Source organism: Physeter macrocephalus, chromosome 5 (assembly GCF_002837175.3).
Source record: "Physeter macrocephalus isolate SW-GA chromosome 5, ASM283717v5, whole genome shotgun sequence".
Lineage (NCBI taxonomy): Eukaryota > Metazoa > Chordata > Mammalia > Artiodactyla > Physeteridae > Physeter > Physeter macrocephalus.
Genome location: NC_041218.1, coordinates 93,557,339 through 93,580,283, shown reverse-complemented (window position 1 = coordinate 93,580,283; position 22,945 = coordinate 93,557,339). Strand labels below are relative to the sequence as shown.

At 46.4% G+C, this 22,945-nt stretch overlaps 1 protein-coding gene and 1 long non-coding RNA gene across 2 annotated transcripts in view; one reads left to right on the top strand and one right to left on the bottom strand.

Moving 5' to 3' along the window:
* Positions 1–22,945, top strand: part of LAMB1 (laminin subunit beta 1) — a 74,976-nt gene that overhangs the window by 36,464 nt on the left and 15,567 nt on the right. The window contains exons 14-24 of the mRNA XM_007117685.3: positions 1,198–1,333; positions 2,599–2,757; positions 4,071–4,198; positions 4,413–4,536; positions 4,973–5,177; positions 6,322–6,465; positions 6,679–6,910; positions 9,608–9,771; positions 10,559–10,783; positions 11,739–11,953; positions 12,679–12,775. Of these exons, the coding sequence (XP_007117747.1) occupies positions 1,198–1,333; positions 2,599–2,757; positions 4,071–4,198; positions 4,413–4,536; positions 4,973–5,177; positions 6,322–6,465; positions 6,679–6,910; positions 9,608–9,771; positions 10,559–10,783; positions 11,739–11,953; positions 12,679–12,775 (1,829 nt within the window). The remainder of the gene's footprint in view (positions 1–1,197; positions 1,334–2,598; positions 2,758–4,070; positions 4,199–4,412; positions 4,537–4,972; positions 5,178–6,321; positions 6,466–6,678; positions 6,911–9,607; positions 9,772–10,558; positions 10,784–11,738; positions 11,954–12,678; positions 12,776–22,945) is intronic.
* On the bottom strand, positions 13,409–22,939 carry LOC114486345 (uncharacterized). Its single transcript, XR_003679956.2, has 3 exons — positions 20,629–22,939; positions 19,816–20,011; positions 13,409–17,394 (listed from the first exon to the last, which is right to left on the bottom strand). It is a non-coding gene; the product is annotated as an uncharacterized lncRNA (long non-coding RNA).

The following is a 22,945-nucleotide window of genomic DNA, read 5'->3' as shown; positions in this document are numbered from 1 at the left end:
GCCTTCATGAAGGGATGACAGTTGAAAAATCAGGAGGATTTGAAGACACAGTGCATCAACTTTAATGAACACCTACTTGGTGATCAGCTTAGCTGTTGATGTGTCACATACATCATTTCTCTTGCAGGGAGGTAGTGGCACGTCGGAGAAGGTGGTTCCTTCTATGGGATGGGGAGCGATGGTCAGCAAACACCACAGCAGGAGGGTTTTGTGAGCTGAATCTTGAAAGAAGAGTGGGTAGATCTTTGCTGGGTAAATAAGGGATCAGGGCATTCCAGGCTACAGGAACAACCCAAGCAAAGGCAAGGGGTCATGAGTCCCCCAGTGCATTGGAAAAACTCTTAAGTAGTTCAGTGTTGTTGGAGAGGCAAGGGCAGAGGTGAGGCTAGGCAGGTAGAGAAGAGCCAGAGGGTGGGGGCCTGGTGCACCTCCCCAAGGCCATCGTGCCTGGAAGTGATGTGGTTCATGCATCTCATAAGGGTCATTCAGGCAGCTCTGGGGGAAGGTAGAAGTTCAGGTTGGGAAGTTGGAAGATTGGCAATAAGGATACCAATTAGAGGACTGTAACTGCTTTTACTGTGAGCGAGAGAGAGAAGAAAGGCATAGCCTAGTCAGTGCAAAGCGGAGAGAGGATACACAAGATACTAGGAGGGGAAATCACCGAATTTGTTTCCCGATTGGCTATGAAGAAGGAATCTAGGGAAGAACTTCTGGTTTCTGATGTGGTTGACTCTGGGTGGTGGAGTCTTCTCCCCAGCAGAGAACACGGGAGGGATTGGGTGCTGCTTTCTGGGATCTGTGATGAGCCCCTGGGACAACTAAGTTGGAGCTGTCCTCCTGGGAGCTGGATATTTAGATGTGAGGCCCAGGAAAAGGGGTTGCATTTGCAAAAGATATATCAACGCAAGAACATGTGTGATAACTACAGAAAACCTTAACGTGGCACAGTTGGGGCGTAGTCAAGGGAGCAAGGGAGAGAAAACCGAAAGACCAGGTCACTGAGAGCTTTCAGCCTCAGCAGTCTGGGATTGATTTGTAGGCAGGGTTTTTTTCCGTGCACTTATTTTCTGAAGGAAGGAAGCAAACCCTCCCTGAATATTTCACCCCACTTACTATTTCATGGCCGACGTGGATGTGCTTCCAGCGGGTTCACTCTGAACGTGGTGAGCGCACTGACCAGCTCTCCTTCCTTTCCAGTTGCTCTGCGGAGTCAGGCCAGTGCGCCTGCCGGCCCCACATGATTGGACGCCAGTGCAACGGAGTGGAATCTGGTTACTACTTCCCCACCTTGGATCACTACATCTACGAAGCAGAAGAAGCCAACTTGGGGCCTGTAAGTAGGGGGGTGCTCGCCAGGTGCATCAAGCAGAGCATGGGGGGCGGGTAGTGACGGCAATACACATTTTGTAAAGAGACCAAGTAGGAAGCATCTTGTCGTGAGCACAAAGTAAGGATTAGCAGCAGGCCTTCTTGAGCACGGTCATGCTTAAAGCTTAAGTAAACCCATAACGCAGAAGGAGACTTTGCAGCATTCACTTATAAGGCTTTTGGTGTTTTTATAGGGAGGTGGGTTGTTGGTTTTTTTTTTTTTCGTTTTCCATTCTTTTCTCCCCTGGTGCGCCAGAGTTAGCTGGTGTAGTAAATACTCAGGATATTGCTTCAGTTTTCTAACGCTGTGTAACAAGCCGTGCCAAAAGTTCGCGGCTTCAAATATATGTCTGGCACTTCAGCTGGGACAGCAGAAACAGCTGGAGGCCAGCTGGGTGCCGTTCTCCAAGCAGCTGTCTTGAGCTTCCTCACAGCATGGAGGTGTCTGGACAGTGAGAATTCTTACCTGGCATCTGGAGGAGGAAACAGAAACTGCCAGGTCTCTCAAGGTCTGGGCTGAGAAGTCCCAGAATGTCATTTTCTCACACTTTGCTGGTCACGAGACCAGACCAGATTCGAGGGCAGGGGAACATAGGTTCCACCTCATGATGGGTAAGGCCGCACACACATACATTACAGGGAATGAAGGACTTCATCTCTGGAGGTAGCTAGTCACAGTTACTGTATGTAATCCTGTGAACAAACTCGAGCGCACACTTGAGTTAAGCAACTCAGATTGATCCATTCTCAGCCTTACAATCAGAATTCACTCATCAGTAGTGAACATTCATGGTTGTAACAAGTTTCCTGACTTGTACGTGGCGCCTGAAACAAATACCAATGAGAGTGACAGAAAGACGTCCTCTAGATCTCGGGCTAGCCTTGTGGAAATCTGGGACGTACCTGGTCACTCCTAGGCTTGCTGGTAACAGCATTTGGGATGTCCTCTTTCCTTCTTTTGTGCTCATTTTCCTGGTTATATCACAGAAGGTAGATCCTAAGCCTTAAGCCCATCTCTAATGTCCCAAGACTACCTCAACCTAAAAACTAAAAAGAAACCACTTAACCTGTTTATAAAGCAAAAAATTATACAGTCTACTGGAAAATATGACTGCAAAAAATGGGTTTAATATCTACAGTTTTGGACCTTTGGGTGACTTCAGATTTCTTTGGCTGTTACATTGAATTCCATTTCAAGTAGAGCATCAGTCCTTGTCCGCTTGTCCTCAGGGGGTCAGCATAGTGGAGCGGCAGTATATCCAGGACCGTATTCCTTCCTGGACTGGAGCAGGCTTCGTCCGAGTGCCTGAAGGGGCTTATTTGGAGTTCTTCATTGACAACATACCATATTCTATGGAGTATGACATCCTAATTCGCTATGAGCCACAGGTAACCCCTTGGTAGACTAATGCGGGGGCGGGGGGTATTGGTAGAAAAATCTTTCTTCTCATGGACACTATGTCTTCGTGAATTGTGGAGGGTGCATTGTAATAGAGGGAACTCTCTGACTTTCTATGCTCCTTGGAAGTAAAAATGTACATTTTTCTTCAGTTGCACAAACATTTAGTGATCTCCTTGTTAGGCACTTAGCCTTGCTGAGGACTGAGGTGGTGATGAGAATGTGCCAGGTTCTCTCCTTGCCTTTATGGCCTGCCCTGCCCAGGGATGGACACATGTCCCTAACTGCCATCAAAGGTGGAAAGTCTAAGAGCAGAGACACAAACAGTGCTGCAAGATGAGAGGTTCATACCAGCTGGACTGGCCAGGGGCTGCCAAAATGTTTACTAAAGAGTCAGTTGTAGGCCTTAAAACAGAGGTGGAATTTTGACACAAGAGGAAGTAAGGAATAGCATAAGCAGTGGAGAAGGGGGTGTTTTGAGCATCCTTCCACATAGCCAGGTAAGGGATATGGTTGGAGATGCTGTTAGGAGAAATGCTGGGATCAGTAAATGAACTTGCACTCTATACTAACGGGAAGCTGTCAAAGGGTTTTGGGCAAGGGATTGTCATTATCTAAGCTGTGGGGTTTGGGGGTTTTATTTTTATCTTCTTTTTTGCTTTTAAGTCAGAGAAAGACGAATATCATATGATATCACTTACATGTGGAATCTAAAATACGATAAAAATGAACTTATCTACAAAACAGAAATAGACTCACAGACATAGAAAACAAATTTATGGTTACCAAAAGGGAAAGTGGGGGAGGGATACATTAGGAGTTTGGGGTTAATGGATGTACACTACTGTATATAAAATAGATAACCCACAAGGACCCCCTGTGTAGCGCAGGGAACTATATTCAGTATCTTGTAATAACCTATAATGGAAAAGAATCTGAAGAAGAGTACATAGATACATATGTATAACTGAATCACTTTGCTGTACCCCTGAAACTAACGCAACGTTGTAAGTCAACTGTACTCCAATAAAAGATAATAATAATAAGCTGTGTTTTAAGGTGGACGGAAAGGGACGTTGGGAGAGGCAGGGAGAGCAGTGGAGGCTGTTTCCGTGTCCAGGTGGGAGGGGCTTTGGGCTGGAACTGGGGTAATAGCCGAGGGAATGGTAAAGAGGGAAGGGAAACGCAAGCGAGCGTTTCCCATTTAAACTAGGCAAAAGATGGGTGTATGGATCCATCCAAACAAACAGGCAGCCGTGGGCCAGCTCGGTTGGTCTTTCCGATCGTCTGTTTCTTACTGTAGCTCCCCGACCACTGGGAGAAAGCTGTCATCACTGTGCAGCGACCTGGGAAGATTCCACCCAGCAGCCGATGTGGAAACACTGTTCCTGATGATGACAACCAGGTGGTGTCCCTATCGCCTGGCTCCAGGTCAGTGTGACAGTGGTTTGCAGCTCAGCAGAACCAACATGCAAATTAATTCTTTTTCTGATGTCTCGCCTGGTGAGTTGTACAGTTACCATTTTGGGGCCAGAGCCAAACAGGGACTGTTCCTTCCTTTGGGATGATCTGCGTGGAGCTTTGATGGATTAGATACTTAAAGGCACACGTTTGGTTGTTATTTTTCTCTTTTGTTTCGGGGCAGGTATGTGGTCCTCCCCCGCCCCGTGTGCTTGGAGAAGGGGGTGAACTACACGGTGCGGTTAGAGCTGCCCCAGTACACCTCCTCAGACAGCCGTGTGGACAGCCCCTACACGCTGATCGATTCTGTAAGTGGAGGTCGTTTACGACATGGGCAGGGAGGGCTGGGCAGAAAGCATGCATCAGCTTCCCCAGAGGGTTTTGTGGAGGGTAATGCTGACAGGTGAGGCAGAGTCATTCCTTCTGCCTCCGAGGCCCCTTTGCTTATTTATTTTAATAAAACTCCACCCTCTGGAAAGGATCTACTCAAGACGATCCTTCCTGAAAATATGAAGTGTCTTAACGATGACATTTCAAAACCCATCACACTTTGTAAGGGGTCTCTAAACTTTTTCTGGCAAGAATATTTAAGAATGAAAAGGTTTTCACTTGATTCCGTGAGTCTGTTTCCCGCCCCCCACAAGAGTCAAAGAAGCACTTGGGGTTTTTATGTGTTTGCTTGCGTTAATTGACGACCTGGGACAACCGCCGTAAGAACAGTGTGGTGTTCTGTTTTCTTCCTAGCTTGTTCTCATGCCATTCTGTAAGTCGCTGGACATCTTCACCGTGGGAGGCTCAGGAGATGGGGTCGTCACCAACAGTGCCTGGGAAACCTTTCAGAGATACCGATGCCTGGAGAACAGCAGAAGCGTCGTGAAGACTCCGATGACCGATGTTTGCAGAAACATCATCTTTAGCATCTCCGCCCTGTTACACCAGACAGGCCTGGGTGGGTATAACTGCCGCCTCTGCCCCTTCTTTCTCAGGAGGCGTGAGGACACTTGACCTCACAGGGCACGTCGGCAGGCATGTCCTACAGTTCTGTGTTAGGCAGTCAGCCCAAAGGAAATCGTGTCTCAGCTGCAGTTGGTGTTTGCTTTTTTCAGAGTATGTTAGTGATAGAGCACCACTGACGATGCACTCAGTCATCAAGTGACGCACAAAGAACGGGGGACTGGGGAAAGGTCCCTGAGACTTTCCATACGCACGGTGGGGAGTTGGGATGGAATGACAGGAGCACCCCATAACTGAAATTGATCTTTTGCTCTTTGAAAGGTCACTGGGCTTCTCTTGAAGGTCTTGGGATATTTGAGCTTTGAAGGCAAGGAGAGAAAACCTTAATGACCTCCTTCCTAGAAAAACCGCTTTTATCTGTCAACTCTGGCCCCTGCCACTTCCCTGGCACCCATCCGAGGCAGGATACCGCTTTAAATGGGAATTCTGAACAAGCCAAGGTGCTCATGGGGGCAGGATTGGGAAGAGCCCCAGCGAAAGGACAGACCAGTGCAGAGCCAAGTGGTACTCACTGGGCACATCGCTGTGGAGAGCCCGGCCGCCCTGGGTCACAGGCTTTTTTAAAATTTTTAAAAAATTTTTATTGGAGTATAGTTGAAACTAATACAACATTAGTGTACAGCAAAGTGAATCAGTTATACATATCCACTCTTATTTTTTTAAGATTCTTTTCCCATATAGGCCATTACCGAGTGTTGAGTAGCGTTCCCTGTGCTATACAGCAGGTTCTTATTAGTTATCTATTTTATATATAGTAATGTGTATCTGTCAATCCCAACCTCCCAATTTATCCCTCCCCCGCTCTCCCCTGGTAACCAGAAATTTGTTTGTAACCAGAGTCACATCTGTGACTCTACTTCTGTTTTGTAAGTAAGTTCATTTGTACCTTTTTTTTTTAGATTCCACCTGTAAGTGATACCATATGATATTTGTATTTCTGTGTCTGACTTACTTCACCCAGTATGACACTCTCTAGGTCCGTCCATGTTGCTGCAAATGGCATTATTTTGTTCTTTTTTATAGCTGAGTAATAGTCCATTGTACATAGGGTCACGGGCTCTTGCCTCTCTCCCCTGCAGCTTGTGAGTGTGACCCTCAGGGCTCCTTAAGTTCCGTCTGCGACCCCAACGGAGGCCAGTGTCAGTGCCGGCCAAACGTGGTTGGAAGAAGGTGTGACAGATGTGCGCCCGGCACCTTTGGCTTTGGCCCCAGCGGGTGCAAACGTAAGTTGATCAGAAGAATTGTAACGTATTCATTCAGATCACGAGTCATGCTAGCATGGGTTCCATAGCTTCAGAAGGCATGCTGCACTCTGGAAATTGACCACAGGGGCCCATGAGCGTTCTGCACTGGGCAGGGGGGGACTGGCCTCTGTAAGGGGTGTGTTGGCATTTGATGAGTTTTTCAGCTGGTCCCTTGGTTGCCTGTCTCCTCAGCTTGTGAGTGCCATCTGCAAGGATCCGTCGATGCTTTCTGTGACCCCATCACTGGCCAGTGCCACTGTTTCCAGGGGGTGTACACGCGGCAGTGTGACCGGTGCTTACCCGGGTACTGGGGCTTTCCAAGCTGCCAGCCCTGCCAGTGCAACGGCCATGCCAATGACTGCGACTCAGTGACGGGGGAATGCCTGAGCTGCCAGGACTACACCACGGGGCATAACTGTGAAAGGTACACGCAGCCTCTTGAAAGTAAAGAGAACGAGATTGGTTTGGGCGGAGCAAACAGCGTCTTAGACAAACCACAGAATGAATCTCTACCGGTCTCCAGATGGCTCTTTCATTTCCGATCACCTCGGTATTTATTTTCTAGGAACTCATTCATTTATCCAGAACAGATTTAGCTTACACCCTCTGCGTGCCAGGCATTGTTCAAGGGCTGGGGGGATACAGCAGAGAACAGAACTGATGTGAATCTGCCCTCTTTGGAGAGAGTCTTTCTAGAGGTCACCTTAAGGCTGTACAGAAATCATCTCTCTGTCTCAGCAGATCCTGGCCTAGGATGAGAGTTGTGAAATGTTAATGCCTAATTTAGGTCAAAGTAGAAACCAAATCCAAATGGGGATTAGTCATTTTAAATGGTTTTGTTTTTTGGAAACATGTTACGCAGCTACAGCCCACATAAAATGTGCACAGGTAGATCTGTTCTCCAGTTAGCAGATGTTAATTGCATAATTATTATGGATGTAGTGCACTGCACTAAGGGATAGTAAAAATTGGACATAAAATGTGCCTCTAAGAAACTTACAGCCCAGCTCAGTAGATAAGGAACAGTCCATATGAAAAAATTACATCCTGACCTACAGCGTTCATTACTAATTAAGAAAGGCAGACGTGCTCTTTGAACCTGCTTTATTTGGATTACTAGTCTCCACCTTTCAAGTCAATAAATCTTCTCTCTTCTAGTATCCACCACATTATATGGGATTTTTGTTGTAAAAAAAAATTTTAGCAAGTGCTTCAGTCAGTGCAAAAGTTGCTTATCAGATGAAAGAAGTTGTTAGTGCAAACTGCGTTTGTGATTACCTTATGGCTTGAAGATACGCAAGGCAGCAAATACTGCTGGATGGTATTCAAGAATTTAGCGATTTCAGTGACTCCTCCTTAGAGTAAAAGTCAGTCCTTCCAACCTCAAATTGTGTTGTGAAAAGATAACAAGGAAACAGTTACACAAGATTAAAAGGAAGAAATTAATATATTAGTGTCATCTTTTGTTTCCTCTCTTAAGTTTTTCATTACTGTTCTTTCATTGAGAGATGGAGAATATATTCGAGAGAGAGAGAGAGACAAACAGCTAAGAAAATCAGATGAAAAAGGGGAAGAGATGGGTGGGGAACACAGGTCAACAGCGATGGTTGTCCATAAGACCAATCTGAAATCAGGCCCGCCGTGAATTTTATTTGTAAAGCATTTTGATATCTTGCAGAACTCAAAAGGGTATAGGAAGAGAAGAGATTTTCATCCCTAGTTTGGATGACAAAAGTGCGTTCAAGTATTTCAGATGCTGCTACCTAGTTTGAGCTGATTTCTCATTCTTTTCCTCTTTCTGAGATGATCAATTTCAATCCTGTGAATTTAAAAGGAAGCTCTAGGCTCAGATTATTGCCGAGGGGGTTAGAGAAGGAGGAGACAGGAAATGAACACTCAGTTCTTACCATGATGTGTTTGGACTTAACTTCACCTAGAAAAGCCTCATAGAAAACTTTCTCACAGACTGTTGCACAAAATTGCTTCATCACTGCTGATTTTCCCAGGACATAATTGGGGCACATGTTCTTGTACTGTGTCTGTGTGTAATTAAATAGAAGGTTAATGTCCTCTGAACAACTTTCCCCTTCTATTTCTGCATCCTTCCCCGCTCCCCATTAAAAAAAAAATTACCTCTGCCTCAAAAAAGAAAAAAAAAAACTTAATTAGAAGTTCCAGGCCCAGTTGTGCTTCTAACCTGCTTATCTTGGGTGAGTTAGCTCACCTCTCCAAGTATCCAACTTTCTGACAGTAGAATAACTAAGTTGGATTAGATGATATTCAAACTTCCTTCAAGCTCTCATGTTATGGGAAGTAAAAAAGTAACCTAATTACCAGTCATGTTGAAAAGCAGCATGACATACTAAAAGAATTCCTTGCTAAAAGTCAGGAGGCTGAATTCAAATCATGGCTCATTTATTCACTAGTTGTGTAAGCCTTGCCAGTCGTTTAAGCTCCATGGCTGCCTTATCTGTAAGGATAGGAGATGGAACCTGTTGGGTCTGAGAACCGATAAATAACATCTCTCATCCCTGAGAGGCAGACGCAAGGGTCATGCATCTGGAGAGCATCCTTATCGGCTTTATTACTGGTAAATGCTGGATTGCAGAACAAGGCGCCGTGGGCTTTGCTGACACAACGTCCCTCCCAGGCACAGGCAGAGACTGACAACCATGGGCCCTCTTTCCCCCAAGCCCCGCCCCCAGACTCCTTAATGCAAGGAGGGGAGCTACCAGAATGCTCAGGGCAGGCAGTAGGGTGCACTTGGGGAGATGTACCTCTTCCTCTGGGGAGGAGTGAACGAGGGTCCGGGTGAGGCCAGGGGTGTCACCCTAATGCAGGGGTCCTGCCATGGGGTCCCCAGACTAGGAGCCGCAGCATCAGCCCCTAAATCAGAAGCGGGGAGAGGGAGCCCAGCGATCTGTGTTTCAAAAGCCCTCCAGGGATTTCTGATTAGAACTAGTGTTTGAGCCACTGCTGTACTGGAAAGTGCTTCGTGTGGAAACGTGAGGAATGAGAGAATGATGTTCCTAAACAGAGAACATGGTTTCTTAGACTCCTTCTCGTAACAGATTTCTTATAACTGTGGTTCATGACCTTCTCTCTTCGGCAACTGATGTAGGTGCTTGGCTGGTTACTATGGAGATCCCATCATTGGATCAGGAGATCACTGCCGTCCTTGTCCTTGTCCAGATGGTCCCGACAGTGGACGCCAGTTTGCCAGTAGCTGTTATCAAGACCCTGTTACTTTACAGCTTGCCTGTGTCTGTAATCCTGGATACATCGGTAAGTGATGTGCAGACTTTTGGAGGAAAAGATGCGTCTTCACGAGGTTAGTTGTTAAGGAAGAAAAAAGATGAAGAGTGAGCCAATTTAGTTGCTTTTTTTTTTTTTTTTTTTTTTTAAAACAATTCTTAATTAAAAGTGAAGGGAATCTAAAATATAGAAGATGTTCTTTTCCTGTTTGGCATGTGGGGTAGAGTCAGTTTTTGTGTCTCTGATAATAATGTAATAATACAGGGCACAATAGCAAGCTTATTTAATCTGTAAGTCCCTGCTGACACTTTTCTGGTCTTAACCAGTAGAAAAGTTAATTTGCATTTTACCTCTTCGTTTCCTTATTCTCCGGAATTCCTTAAGAAGGGAAATCGGTCACCCCGAGGGGCCCCATTTTTCAGGTTGCTCATGGGGGAGCAGGTATTTTTCAGTGAATATGCGCCTTGGCTTAGGGTGTAACATCCAGCTAAGCTTTCCGCTGTGAGGCCACTGTCTCACTCCTGGTCTGCCCATCCCTGTGTAATGAGGAGCTAACCTCCTGTGCGCTGGAACCTCCAGGCTCTCCCGGCCCCACCACGGCCGCGGAGCCAGGCTGCAGCAGCATCGCTGCAAAGGCGCTGCTTCCCCTCACGACTAACGGCCCGTTTCCGCCAAAGGCTCAGCCACCCGGCGCGGTAACTAGCGCACCGGGGGCCGAGGCGCCGCCTGGGTGGGCCCTCTGGCTGGCGGGAATGTCGGGGACCAGACCTTTCAGTGGGCGAGCCCAAGGTCCCATGCCGGTTTTATCGGACAACAGGCTCCAGATGTGACGACTGCGCCTCGGGCTTCTTTGGCAATCCCTCGGACGTGGGGGGCACGTGTCAGCCTTGCCGGTGTCACCGCAACATCGACGCGACGGACCCAGAAGCCTGTGACAAGGAGACCGGGAGGTGCCTCAAGTGCCTCTACCACACGGAGGGGGAGCACTGCCAGCTCTGCCGCCTCGGTTACTATGGCGACGCCCTCCAGCAGGATTGTCGCAGTAAGATGCACGTTGCCTTGGCCCGCTCCTTTGGATGACTTCCACTCTCTTCCTCCTCCTCCTCCTCCTCCTCCGGGGATTTTATTCTTCAGGGGTTTATCTCACCGGGGAAAATGCTTATCCAGAGGGGTAAAATTTCACTGGTGACGAAAGAAAGATGAGGATGTCAGTGCCTGAAAGGGAACCAAAAGCTGTCGCTGTCCCCGTGATAAATGCCATCCCATAGAGTATATTGATTTTATGTTCTGCCCGTGAACTTGCTGATGGGCTGGGACTTCTGTGTCCTAAATACATGCTTTGGTCCGTACCTTTGCTTACATCATTGATGGATAGAGCCTTCCAGCTTAAGGAAAAGAAAGGAGTAACATCTCTGAAGTCTCTGTTTTGGAACACGTTATTTCTCTCTCATCACAAGATCAGCCAGCATTTCCTGCTGTGGCTGCACGGCCCCCAGGCCCCTGTCTTTGTTGATACAAACACATGCGGAATGTTGAGGGCCGGCAGGGCCTGATTGCCTTAAGCCTTCCCAGCTTAAAGGGCTTCTCCCTGCCGTGGCTCACACAGCCATGGCTGTTCTTCCCTGCCAAGAGTTTGAAGTCATTCGGTCTCTCCGTTCCCACAGCCTAGGTTTTATTTCCAGTTAAATCTTCAACTTTACGATGACTCACCAGCCGCTTATTAAATCAAGTATTTTGAAAATACTGCCGGGCAGATGTGTCATTTTGCAGGTCTGCCTGGGAAATGTCTGAACCGCATGGAACATCAGAAGAAGATGAAGACCACAGTTTCAGATTTTTTTAAATCCCCTCTGTTCTTTTCTCTACTTGTTTGCATTTCCAAGTCGAAATCTGGAGAGGGAAAATGGTAGTCATTTGACGTAGCTGACTTCGGGGTGATCTGTGTGTTTTCCGGGTGTGACTCTGTAAGTACATCTGACCGGTTGTTCTCTTTTCAGAGTGTGTGTGCAATTACCTGGGCACCGTGCAGGAGCCCTGTGACGGCTCTGACTGCCAGTGCGACAGAATCACCGGGCAGTGCTTGTGTCTCCCTAACGTGATCGGCCAGAACTGTGACCGCTGTGCACCCAACACCTGGCAGCTGGCCAGCGGGACGGGGTGTGACCCGTGCAACTGCCATGCTGCTCATTCCTTTGGGCCGTCTTGTAACGAGGTGAGGTGTTGTGGCCGGCGGAGGCCGTCATGGTCTATGGAAAGGTGACTTTGAGTCCCGGTGACAGCTCTTTGGTGGCCGGGCCCCAATTAGAGAAAGGCACCCCTCCTTGTGGTCACAGCCTTGCGCCAGGGCACACAGCTTGGCAAACCCAGTGCAGACTGGATATCCACCGTCACCGGTCCCCCGTGGCTGGGGCTGCGTAACTGTGCCCAGAGGCCCCGTCGGATGCACCTGTAGCACCGCAGCCTAGCGCCCCAGCTGAAGGGGTGCAGACTCGCCTTAGGATGGACGAGGGGGGCCGTTTTTCTTCAATACCTGGCTGCCGAGTCAGGCTTTTTTCCTTTAACCACACAGCCTGAAATGAGCTACACAGTCATACCCAACATTGTACAAAGTTCTCCTGTTCCCTGACACACACACAGTGGTGAGTGAGTCACAGGTGGTCCAGGCTTGTGAGCGATATGAGGAAATATGTCAATAAAGGGAGACGTGCCCTGGGCCACCCCCCCCGCAGCCCCAATTGCAGAAGAGCAGTTAGGAGACACCGGCCTGGGGCCCTCAGCACCTGGGATCAGCGTAAGATGCCCTGTTCCTGGTCAGGTGTGAGGCCTTCTCGGGCAGACAGATGGGTCCCCCTTCCCATAACTGGCAGCCGGGAAAGACAGTGCGTCCTGGCCTTGGCCCGGCAGCCTGTCTGACCCGGCTCTGTCTTCTGGCCGCAGTTCACAGGGCAGTGCCAGTGCATGCCTGGCTTCGGAGGCCGCACGTGCAGCGAGTGCCAGGAGCTTTTCTGGGGGGACCCCAGCGTGGAGTGCCGAGGTGAGGCGCGGGCACCGGGCTCTCGGGTGGAGTGCAGGGGACGGGTGTCTGAGGGAGCCTTCTGTCCAGTACAGCACAAATGAACTTGTCTATAAAAACGAGGTTTGGGCTTCCCTGGTGGTGCAGTGGTTGAGAGTCCCCCTGCCGATGCAGGGGACACGGGTTCGTGCCCCGGTCCGGGAGGATCCCACATGCCGCGGAGCGGCTGGGCCCGTGAGCCATGGCCGCTGAGCCTGCGCGCCCGGAGTCTGCGCTCCGCAACGGGAGAGGCCACAACAGTGAGGGGCCTGCGTACCGCAAAAAAGAAAAAAAACGAGGTTTGATTACAAAAGAAATGCATGCTCATGGTTTAAAAACAAAAAATCCTGGAGGCATGTAAGTGGTAAAAAGTGGACCTGCTGGCTTCCAGCTGTGTTCTGCAGGGGTGAGGTTTGTCTCAGCACAGACAAGCATACATACAGTACCCCAAATACATACAGAATGGCTTTATTTTTTTATTTTTTAATTTTTTAAATGGAAGTATAGTTGATTTACAGTGCATCAGGTGTACATCAGAGTGATTCAGTTATATATATACGTGTGTGTGTATAAAAATATACTTTTTCAGATTCTTTTCCTTATAAGTTATTACAAGATATTGAGTAGAGTTCCCTGTGCTATACAGTAGGTCCTTGGTGGCTATCTATTTTATATATAGTAGTGTGTATAAATGTGAATCCCAACCTCCTAATTTATCCTTCCCCCACTTTTTCCCCCGTTGGTAACCATAAGTTTGTTTTCTGTCTGTAAGTCTGTTTCTGTTTCGTAAATAAGTTCATTTGTACTATTTTTTAGATTCCACCTATAAGGGATATTAAATCATATTTGTCTTTTTCTATCTGACTTCCTTCACTCAGTATGATCATCTCTAGGTCCATCCATGTTGCTGCAAATGGCCTTATTTCATTCTTTTTTATGGTTGAGTAACCAGAATGGCTTTTAAAAATGCTTTTAACCAAAATGTGCTCATATTCACCATCGAGTTCTGCAAATTGACTTTTTCCCCCTCTGAACAGTACTTTGGGGCCAGCTTTCTTGTCTGCACAAGCAGAGCTAAATGTTCTGGTAGGATTGTTTGATCCCAGTGTAACAAGCAGGTGGTGCTGACAGTTAAAGCCCTCGGCAGGAGTGTACTGTCCTCATCAGCGGGGACAGCAAAGGAACAGGTGACAGGAGCGCCATGTCCCACTTAGGCTTATGATTAACTAGGACTGTGACGGAAAACTTGATGTTTTTTTTTTTTTTTTTTGCTGTACGCGGGCCTCTCACTGTTGTGGCCTCTCCCGTTGCGGGGCACAGGCTCCGGACGCGCAGGCTCAGCGGCCATGGCTCACGGGCCCAGCCGCTCTGCGGCATGTGGAATCTTCCCGGACCGGGGCACGAACCCGTGTTCCCTGCATCGGTAGGCGGATTCTCAACTACTGCGCCACCAGGGAAGCCCTTGATGTTTTCTTAAGAACAAAACTTGTTACAATTATGTGAATCAGAAAGATTGCTTAATTTTTAGGCTGTTGCAATTTTTTTTTTTGACCTGCCACGTTATTTTTAAGATCTTCAAGTAAAAGCATTTATGGGAAAGATTTTAATAGACTGTTGCTATTCTGTATTCCTCTTCTTTCTTTCCTACTTGGGTTTTTTTTCCCCTATGTTTTAAGTTTATAACTATGGATAAACATCTTCTGTAGTTTCTTATTTGCTCTTTGATACATTTTCTTCATTACACATCTGAAATTCTAGGTCCCTGTTGGACTCTACATTTAAAAAAATATATCTTTTTCTTTTTTGGATACAACTGTAGTGAGAAATAATACAGATCTGCAAGTTAGTGGTTCATTCAGAATATTCTGTCGAAAGTCACAAACCTAGATACTACGTGTTCTTTCAGAGTCAACTCATCTGTTCCTTAACAGCCAGAAGACTTCAGACAGTGGACACGACCAGAACCGATGGCATATCATTTGTTTATTTTTCATTCGAGGTGTAGCCAGAAGGGTCTGTACTAACATCTTAGATGAGATGAAGGTTTGCTCCACGGAGGAGGTATGAAGGCTGTGTTGATAAGTGTGCTTTAATTCATCGTCCTTCAGTCCCGACGTTGGTTCTTAACGGGATCTGATTTTCTCACTTCCTTTAGAAGGTCCGTGACATTCAGTGGACCAGATTCGAGATGTTTCCTGCAAGATCCTGCTTAAAATCTGGTTTTTCCAGAGCTCTAACCACAATTCTGTTAAATTCCTCAATCTTGTACTGCCCCAAGGGCTTGATTTTCTCCAGATAATAGTTCTGTCATTGCTTGTAGCCTGATTCTGTCAGCATGTGTCATTGGCAAAATAGCTTTGGCTGCCAAAGCTTTCTGACCTTTTGCTCCATCTTAGCTTTATTAGCATGAAAAACTTGTTTCTTGGAGTCAGAGTCAATCAGAGGATTGTTCATTTAATACTCAGAACTTTACCCCTTACCCTTTAATCTTTAAACTTTCACCTCTAAATCTGCCAGAGACATTGTGGCTTATAGGAACAGTATCAACTTGTTCAGGTCAAAAGTTAGATCATGTTTTAGAAACTTTGCAAAGAGAGAAATCCACGGCATCCATGTTCACCAACTTCTTTGTTCGTTTTATCTGGAAGAAAGGTCAGCCTGTTACATAAGAAACTATGGGGACCCAAATGCTTTCAACACCCTGTGGAGGAAGCTCGTAACTGACAAGGCACCCAGAGAGGGTGAGAACTGAGTTAACGATGGGGGAGTCCTGGCCAGCTGCGGGCCTTGTGCACACAGGATGGCATTCGGAGCAGGACCAGTATAGTATGATGAGGGCAGGGAGAAAAATTCAGGAGTGGACAGACTTCAGGAACAGAGTCACCAGTGAAAACGGGAGGATAAGAACTTGAAGGGACAGGGTCCAGCGACCAGCAGGGACAAGAATAGGTGTCATCTGAAATTAGGTGGAACTATGGAGAAAAAAATGTGACCGCTTTTCTCAAGTTACATCATTCATTGCCCAGGAGCCTTCAGTTTCAAATCATTTAGTTGAACAGGGCACAAGTTTAGACTTTCTGGGGCCACCTTGCTAACAGTATGCTTATAGAAAGACTTAGGTCATAGCTAAGTAGTCTCCTTATGGAAAAAAATGGAGTTATGTCAAGGACAAACGAGTTGAGCCTCCAGCTCATGAATTGTTGAATGTTCCCATTGTCCTGGCGGGTTGGGGCTCTTGGCCGATGGTGCCGAGCCTGAACAAGCCCATCACTGTGCTGGATGGAGAGGATCTCGCCTACCCAGTCCTGAACGTGCCCGAGAAAGCCTCGGCCCGGAACCCTGCCTTGTGCCCTGAGGACTGAAGGGGTCACAGGAGGAATCTTCCTGTTGATGGGTGGATAGCAGAAGCAGAGATCCTGGCTCTTGGAAAAGGCCAGTGTTTCTTAAACCCAGGCTGATTGGAAATGTGGGCCATAGGTGAGAGGCTCTGGGGAGTGGCCATTTTTTTTCATCCTGCTTGTTTCTCATTTCAAACTGTTTTTTGTAGAAAATCGAAGTACATTTTTTCTCAGACATAATTTTTTTTTTTTTTTTTTTAATGCTTGTCATCTTTTCTCAGGCTGGGATTCATTTACAGTCACCCACCTTTTTATTTCCAGGGTGGCTCAGGAAATCAGATTTAATTTGATTCTTTAGAGAACCACAGATACTCTTGTTAGTAGAGGGAAGGCTTGTCTACAGCCATGTGCCAAATCCAGCTCACAGCCTGGGCTGGTGAATAAAGTTTTAATGGAACACAGCCATGCCCATTTGTTTACATATTGTCTGGGGCTGCCTTCGTGCTGCAGTGCCCGAGTTGAGCGGTTGTGACAGAGCCCGTGGGGCCTGCAAAGCCTAAATACGCACTATCTTTTATAGAAAACGTTTGCCAACTCCTGGGCCAGACAGCCAGCTCATTTCTGCAGGTGAAGCCATAGTCATTGCCCAACTTTCATTTCAAAACTGAAGTTATAGTACTGAGGCCAAAAAAAAAATGTGCGGCTGGAGGAGGTAGAGAATTTAAAGAAAAAGAAAATCACATTTCAGAGATGAAAAAGCATTTAAATTTCCCGCATTAAAGTAAAATAGAAAAGCCTAAGTAAAGTAAGAGTAAAGCTTTGGGCATGACAGCACATCCCGGGGTCCCTTATTGCTGTGAGGCAAGGTCCACGGCAAAAGCGAATAAACCCAGTCACCTGATTTTAGGGTATAGCACTCTCTCGGTCCCCAGGAAGGTTCAAGTTTCAAAAGGAAAGAGGGGGGGCCAACACAACCGTGAGTGACTGCCCACTGGTGCCCAGTGGGGAGTGGATGCAGCAGAGGAGAGCTGTTCCCTGAGAGGGGGGCTGGGGGGGCGGAGCTTGCAGGCTGTGGGGAAAGGGTAGGTAAAGTAGCAGGACGGCTGGAGGTGAGTGGTGCTGTCCTTTGCAGCATCAGAGGAGGGAAGCCCGGTAGGATCTGGGGTCACTTGGCAGGTGTCATGGAAACTGGCTTCGTGGAGAGTAACGAGGAGCTTTGGTTTCACCATTGGGGATGGATTTTCTTCACTGGGCAGGGGAGGTCTGCAGATGGGGAGGGGAGGATACAAAGAGCAGAAAAGTTACACCTGCTGATAAAGAGGCACGTGGACCGATGTTTCGCATTCTGGCATTCACTTGCTAACGCTTTCCTCTAGATCTCAATATTTCTAAAATGGGTACAATATTTTTCATCTGCCTCCCTCTTAGAGAACATGTTTTATTTACTTATATTTTTAATTGAAGTATCGTTGCTGTCCAGTATTATATGTTACAGGTGTCCAATATAACGATTCACAATTTTTAAAGGTTTTACTTCATTTATAGTTATTATAAAGTATTGGCTATATTCCCTGTGTTGTACAAGATATCCTTATAGCTTATTTTATACCTAATAGTTTGTACCTCGTTTTAAATGATGAGAAAACTTAGTAAAAATTGAGAGAACCCGCTGCCCACATAACCAAGAATATATTTATAGATGAAGGTAGAATTCTCATGGCTCTTTAAAATGATGACGGTCTCATTTTTATTTTTATTTATTTATTTATTTATTTATTTTTTTTTTGCGGTACGCGGGCCTCTCACTGCTGCGGCCTCTCCCGTTGCGGAGCACAGGCTCCGGACGCGCAGGCTCAGCGGCCATGGCTCACGGGCCCCAGCCGCTCCACGGTATGTGGGATCCTCCCGGACCGGGGCACGAACCCGTGTCCCCTGCATCGGCAGGCGGACTCTCAACCACTGCGCCACAGTTGGGTAGGGAAGCCCCAGTCTCATTTTTAGAATGCTGTTCGTCATCTTCACAATTTGTTCACCTTAAAAATCAGGCAACAACTTTGGCTATATATACTCTTCTTCCCAAGAGAAAGTTTTTGATCCTCTGCCAAATAATCCCATTCCTTAAAGCCACATTGAGTTGCAGGTCCCCCTGGACTCCTATGCCTTTCTGTGAGGAGAGGAGAAAACCCATTGGCCCCTGTCAGAGACAGCCTGCACAGTTAGCTGATAATTTTTCCCATCCCAGTGAATGTGAGAGATGATTGATTGGAGAGTCTCCTTCACAATTTTAGTGTCCTTGAAGTTTTAAATCGTCAGGTGAGAACCAACCTTTACTCTTACGGGAGGTCTTTTTACAAGGTCCTAAGTGTGGGCCTTCTAGTTCTTGCCTCCCAGGTGACCCCATTAGAGAAGCAGTTCTGGAAACTCAATAAGGGAAAGAAGCACGTGCCCACCGGCATTTTAGCAGTTTCCCAGCTTCAGTCTGAAATGAAAACCTGATGCGTTTTAGGTAGTCATTTGGTACCCTTCCAGAGAAAGGTCAGGATTGAGTTTTTCAGTGATGAAACTGCAACCCAGCCATCTATGAAATTTGACTCTACTTTTCAAACGGAGGAATGTTGTCAGCTGAGTGGGTCCTGGTCTCTGGAGGGCGCCGAAGCTCTGCCCTACCTCTGCGATGCTGGTCTTGAGGGGAAGGGTCCAGAGATCAGCTGGGACGAGAATTAGGTGGACTATGGGAAAAGAACATGACCGTTCTTCTCAAATTATGTAATTAATTGCCAAATATGCTTTCCATTGCTAATCTTTCAGTTGAAGTGGTTTGTTGGAGGGCACAGGTTTAGACTTTCTGGGACCACCTATATGCTTCTGGAAAGACTTGAGTCATAGCTAAGTATTCTCCTTATGGATAAAAAATGTAGCTGTGTGAAAGACAAATGAGGAAAGCCTTAATGGGAGGGCACTTGCCTTCTAAATCCCACAGTTTGGGGCCAATATTTTCCCCCTCAAAGATGCCCATGACAGAATGAGAGCACGACATGCCTTTACCAATGACCTAAATGAAAAATTGTTAGAGAAATTAAAAATAAATTTAACATATGCACACATCCCTTGCCCCCAGCATGAATCTAGTGAAAACCTCTTTAGGACTGAACTGAAGTGTACCTTTGCATTATCTAGGGGAAAGAAAGGTTTTCTACGCATGTGCAGCATCTGCTACCGTTGTCCCAAGCCTAAGGGGGATGGTAAAATAGGACAGATCTGCTGGGCCACTGAGGCCCCAAACAGGGCTACCTGCTGGGGCGTGCGGGACAGGAGTGACTGACAGTCTGAGTCATTTCACATGGCATCATGAAGGCCCCCCACTTGCACAGGTCCTGAGGTTTGTGCATCAGCTTACATGGCTTAACTCGAGGCTCATGATTGCTGTACTCCACACACACATACACACTTAACAGGCAAAAGGGAGGAGAACAGCTTGGAAGATAACAGTCAGTACTCCCCAAAATGGGGTGTAGCAGCCCTCAGCACCAGCATCTCCTGGCAACTGCTAGAAGTACAAATTCTCAGACCTCACCGGTTCCAGATCTGGGGGTGGGGTGGAAATGTGTTAAACGAGTCCTGCAGGTGATTCTGATGCGTGCCAGAGTTTGAGAGGCTACGACCTAGATGACCCAGGTAACTTACAGCTTTTTGGAAGATGACTAAATTTTATGAGATGACATGGAAATTCATTCCTAAAGTCTGAAGTTCTTCCCATCCTCCTGATTGTAGAAACTGATGAAGGCAGTGGTTCCCCCAAGCCTTTCCCATTCTTTTTCTGGGGTGTCATTAGGTATTCCACTAGAGAAAGATCGCACAGCCCAATGAGTCTGGGATATGACTGGGAAAAAAAAAAAGAAAAAAAATGTGAAACAGGGTTTTTCCTGCAGAACTCCTATGAGTCTTTAATATGCTGTTTGTTTTGAACCTTCAAGAGGAGGATGTAGAATTTCCCGAACCTGCTCGATCATGGAACTTTCATTTCTGGGAACATCTCCTTGAACTAATTAATGGTCTAGGGAAAACAGTTATCCACAGCTCACCCTAAGCTGCTTCCTGATTCATGAGAATGCCCCCAAAGAACACAGGAAAATGAAATATGCCTGGAAAGAAACAAAATGCTTAAGGAAAAAGTTTTGTTTTGAAAACCTAAGGTACCAGGAAAATGCTAGATTTTAAATCCTAAAGGTTGAAGACTGGAGTATTCCAAACTTCAAATTGTTTAATAATTATGTTATTGGCAAATGTGCAAAGACAAACGTTAAGGCCATGACAACATTTTCCCATGGAAATATGATCTAGCAACACTCTGGGCAGGAACCACCAGACACTTGGACATAGAGTGATAAGAATAAAAACATTTATTGAGTGCTTACTCTGGACCAGACACTTCTCTGAATATTTTAGAGTTATTTCATCCTGAAAGCAATCCTAGGAGGAGCTAGGTATAATCATTACCCCTTTTACGCGGAAAGCATGACTCAGTTTCTGTCCTCCCCAGGGCCGCATAGCTGGGTGTGGGGAAGGCGGGATTCACCACCAGGCAGTCTGTGCTCTCATTACAACGCTGTGCTACTCAAACTTGCTGCTTGAGATCGTGGAGTGTAGTTGGCAAACAAAGGCCAGGAAAAGCTAAACAATACAAGGCAAGGTGTGAGATGTTCAGATGAACGGTCCAAGCCACAAACGCATCTTTCTGGCTTTGGAGGATAGAGGCGTTTTGTTTCTCAGGACCATCGATGAAACTGGTTCTGGAAGATGTTTTGTTAGAAAGTCTTCCAGAGGCAATCATACCTATTGACTCAAGAAGGGGTTGTTTTTAATTGAAGTATAGTTGATTTACAATGTTGTGTTAGTTTCAGATGTACAGCACAGTGATTCAGTTATATATTTTTTCAGATTCTTTCCCCCATAGGTTATTACAAAATATTGTATAGTTCCCTGTGCTGTACAGTAGGTCCTTGTTTATCTATTTTATACATAGTAGTGTGTATATGTTCATCCCAAACTCCTAATTTATCCCTCCCTCCCCTCACCTTTCTCCTTTGGTGACCATAAGTTTGTTTGCTGTGTCTCAGGGTTTATTTGTTCTGTAAGTAAGTTCATCTGTATCATTTTCTTTAGATTCCACATATAAGCAATATCATATATTTGACTTACTTCACTTAGAATGGTAATCTCTAGGTCCATCCATGTTGCTGCAAATAGCATTATTTCATTCTTCTTTGATGGCTGGGTAATATTCCATTTGTGTGTGTGTGTGTGTACATGTGTAAGTATATACATACACCATATCTTCTTTATCCATTCCTCTGTTGATGGACACTTAGGTTGCTTCCGTGTGTTGGCTATTGTAAATAGTGCTGCTATGAGCACTGGGGTGCAAAGCTACCTCAGAGAGGATGATTCTGTTGTGCTTTGCCACAATTGACATTGCGTCTTACGAGGATTATTTTCTTTTGTCGGGGTGTATGGATGTCTCTTGCGTGCCTGTCTCAAAAGCGAGGTTAAAGGCTCGTTTGGCAAAGATGGTTGAACTCCAGTTTGCAAGTTGACCCTGTGCTCAGAGCTGAGAATGGAGAAATGGTTACAGGTGTACCTCTGCCCTTGGAGTCCACAATCTAGTTAGGGAAATAGGATCTTTGTTTTTGTTTTTATCCCCACCTTTTCCCAGAAAGGATTTAAGGGCAGCGTGATAAGATGTGTGTACAGGCCTTTTGTTATTCAAACACTGTACAGATACTGTGAAATGTCAAGTGTTGATATAAAACCAAGTTAGTCACCTGAGCTTTGGGACTCTGAGCCAGGGTTCAATGGCATAGGCATTGTGATGGGTAATCTCAGCCACACTCCGTTGGCCAAGAACGCAGATTTTGCTCTGTACCATTTGGTTCTGCCTAAGGTGCCCACCCTGTTGGGCCAGTGAGAGGTTGGGACTGAATGGCTCCCAACTGATAGGCCCTTCCTATCACTTCAGATGTTTAATGAGCCTGTGCTCTTAGGGCTGGGGCTGGTTATCACAATGGCAGACACCCACCCATGAGTTAGATGATACTGAGTTGAAAGCCTTTTAATCGGATACTTGGAATTCCTCAGACTTCTGCCGGATTTAGTTTTCTTTTTATCAACTTTATTGCATTTGATCAAGCATTCACTGTTCTGCTTTGTGACCAGGTAGAGGGATGCTGGTGTGTTGCTCATTACTGCTGTATCTCAGGCCAGAGGCCTCACATCATCAGGCTGTCACCTGAATTGTCTGTCCTGGTAGGATCTACAGACGGGTCAAAAAAAGAGGGAGGCAAAGGCAGGACAGAGCTTAAGAGCACAGGCTCTGGAGCCTGCAAAGTGCTGAGATAGAATCCTGGCTTGGCCATTTCCTTGCTGGAAGACTTGGCAGTCCTGTAACCTCTCTAAACCTCAGTTTCCACATCCATAAAACTGATGATTGTAACACCTGGATCCTGTAGGGTTATGGTGAAGATTACATGAGACGATGCATGTAACCCATCTGTACAGTGGCGGGCACAATGGTGTACAATGGTGTTCACTTAAAAAAAAAAAACCATCATCACTATTATAGTTAAGACGTGATTAGCCAGGGTTGAGATAACGCGTGTTCTGGAGGAAGCAGTTGCAGTCTCTGTGCAAACCGTTGGTAAACTGTCGTGGACCATTTACAAACCTCCCCATTGTAACGGTGACTGAGGATTCTAACTGCCAAGTCACTGAGGTTGGGGCTCTAGTAGCTCAGCCAGCACTGCCGTCTCCCTTCTAG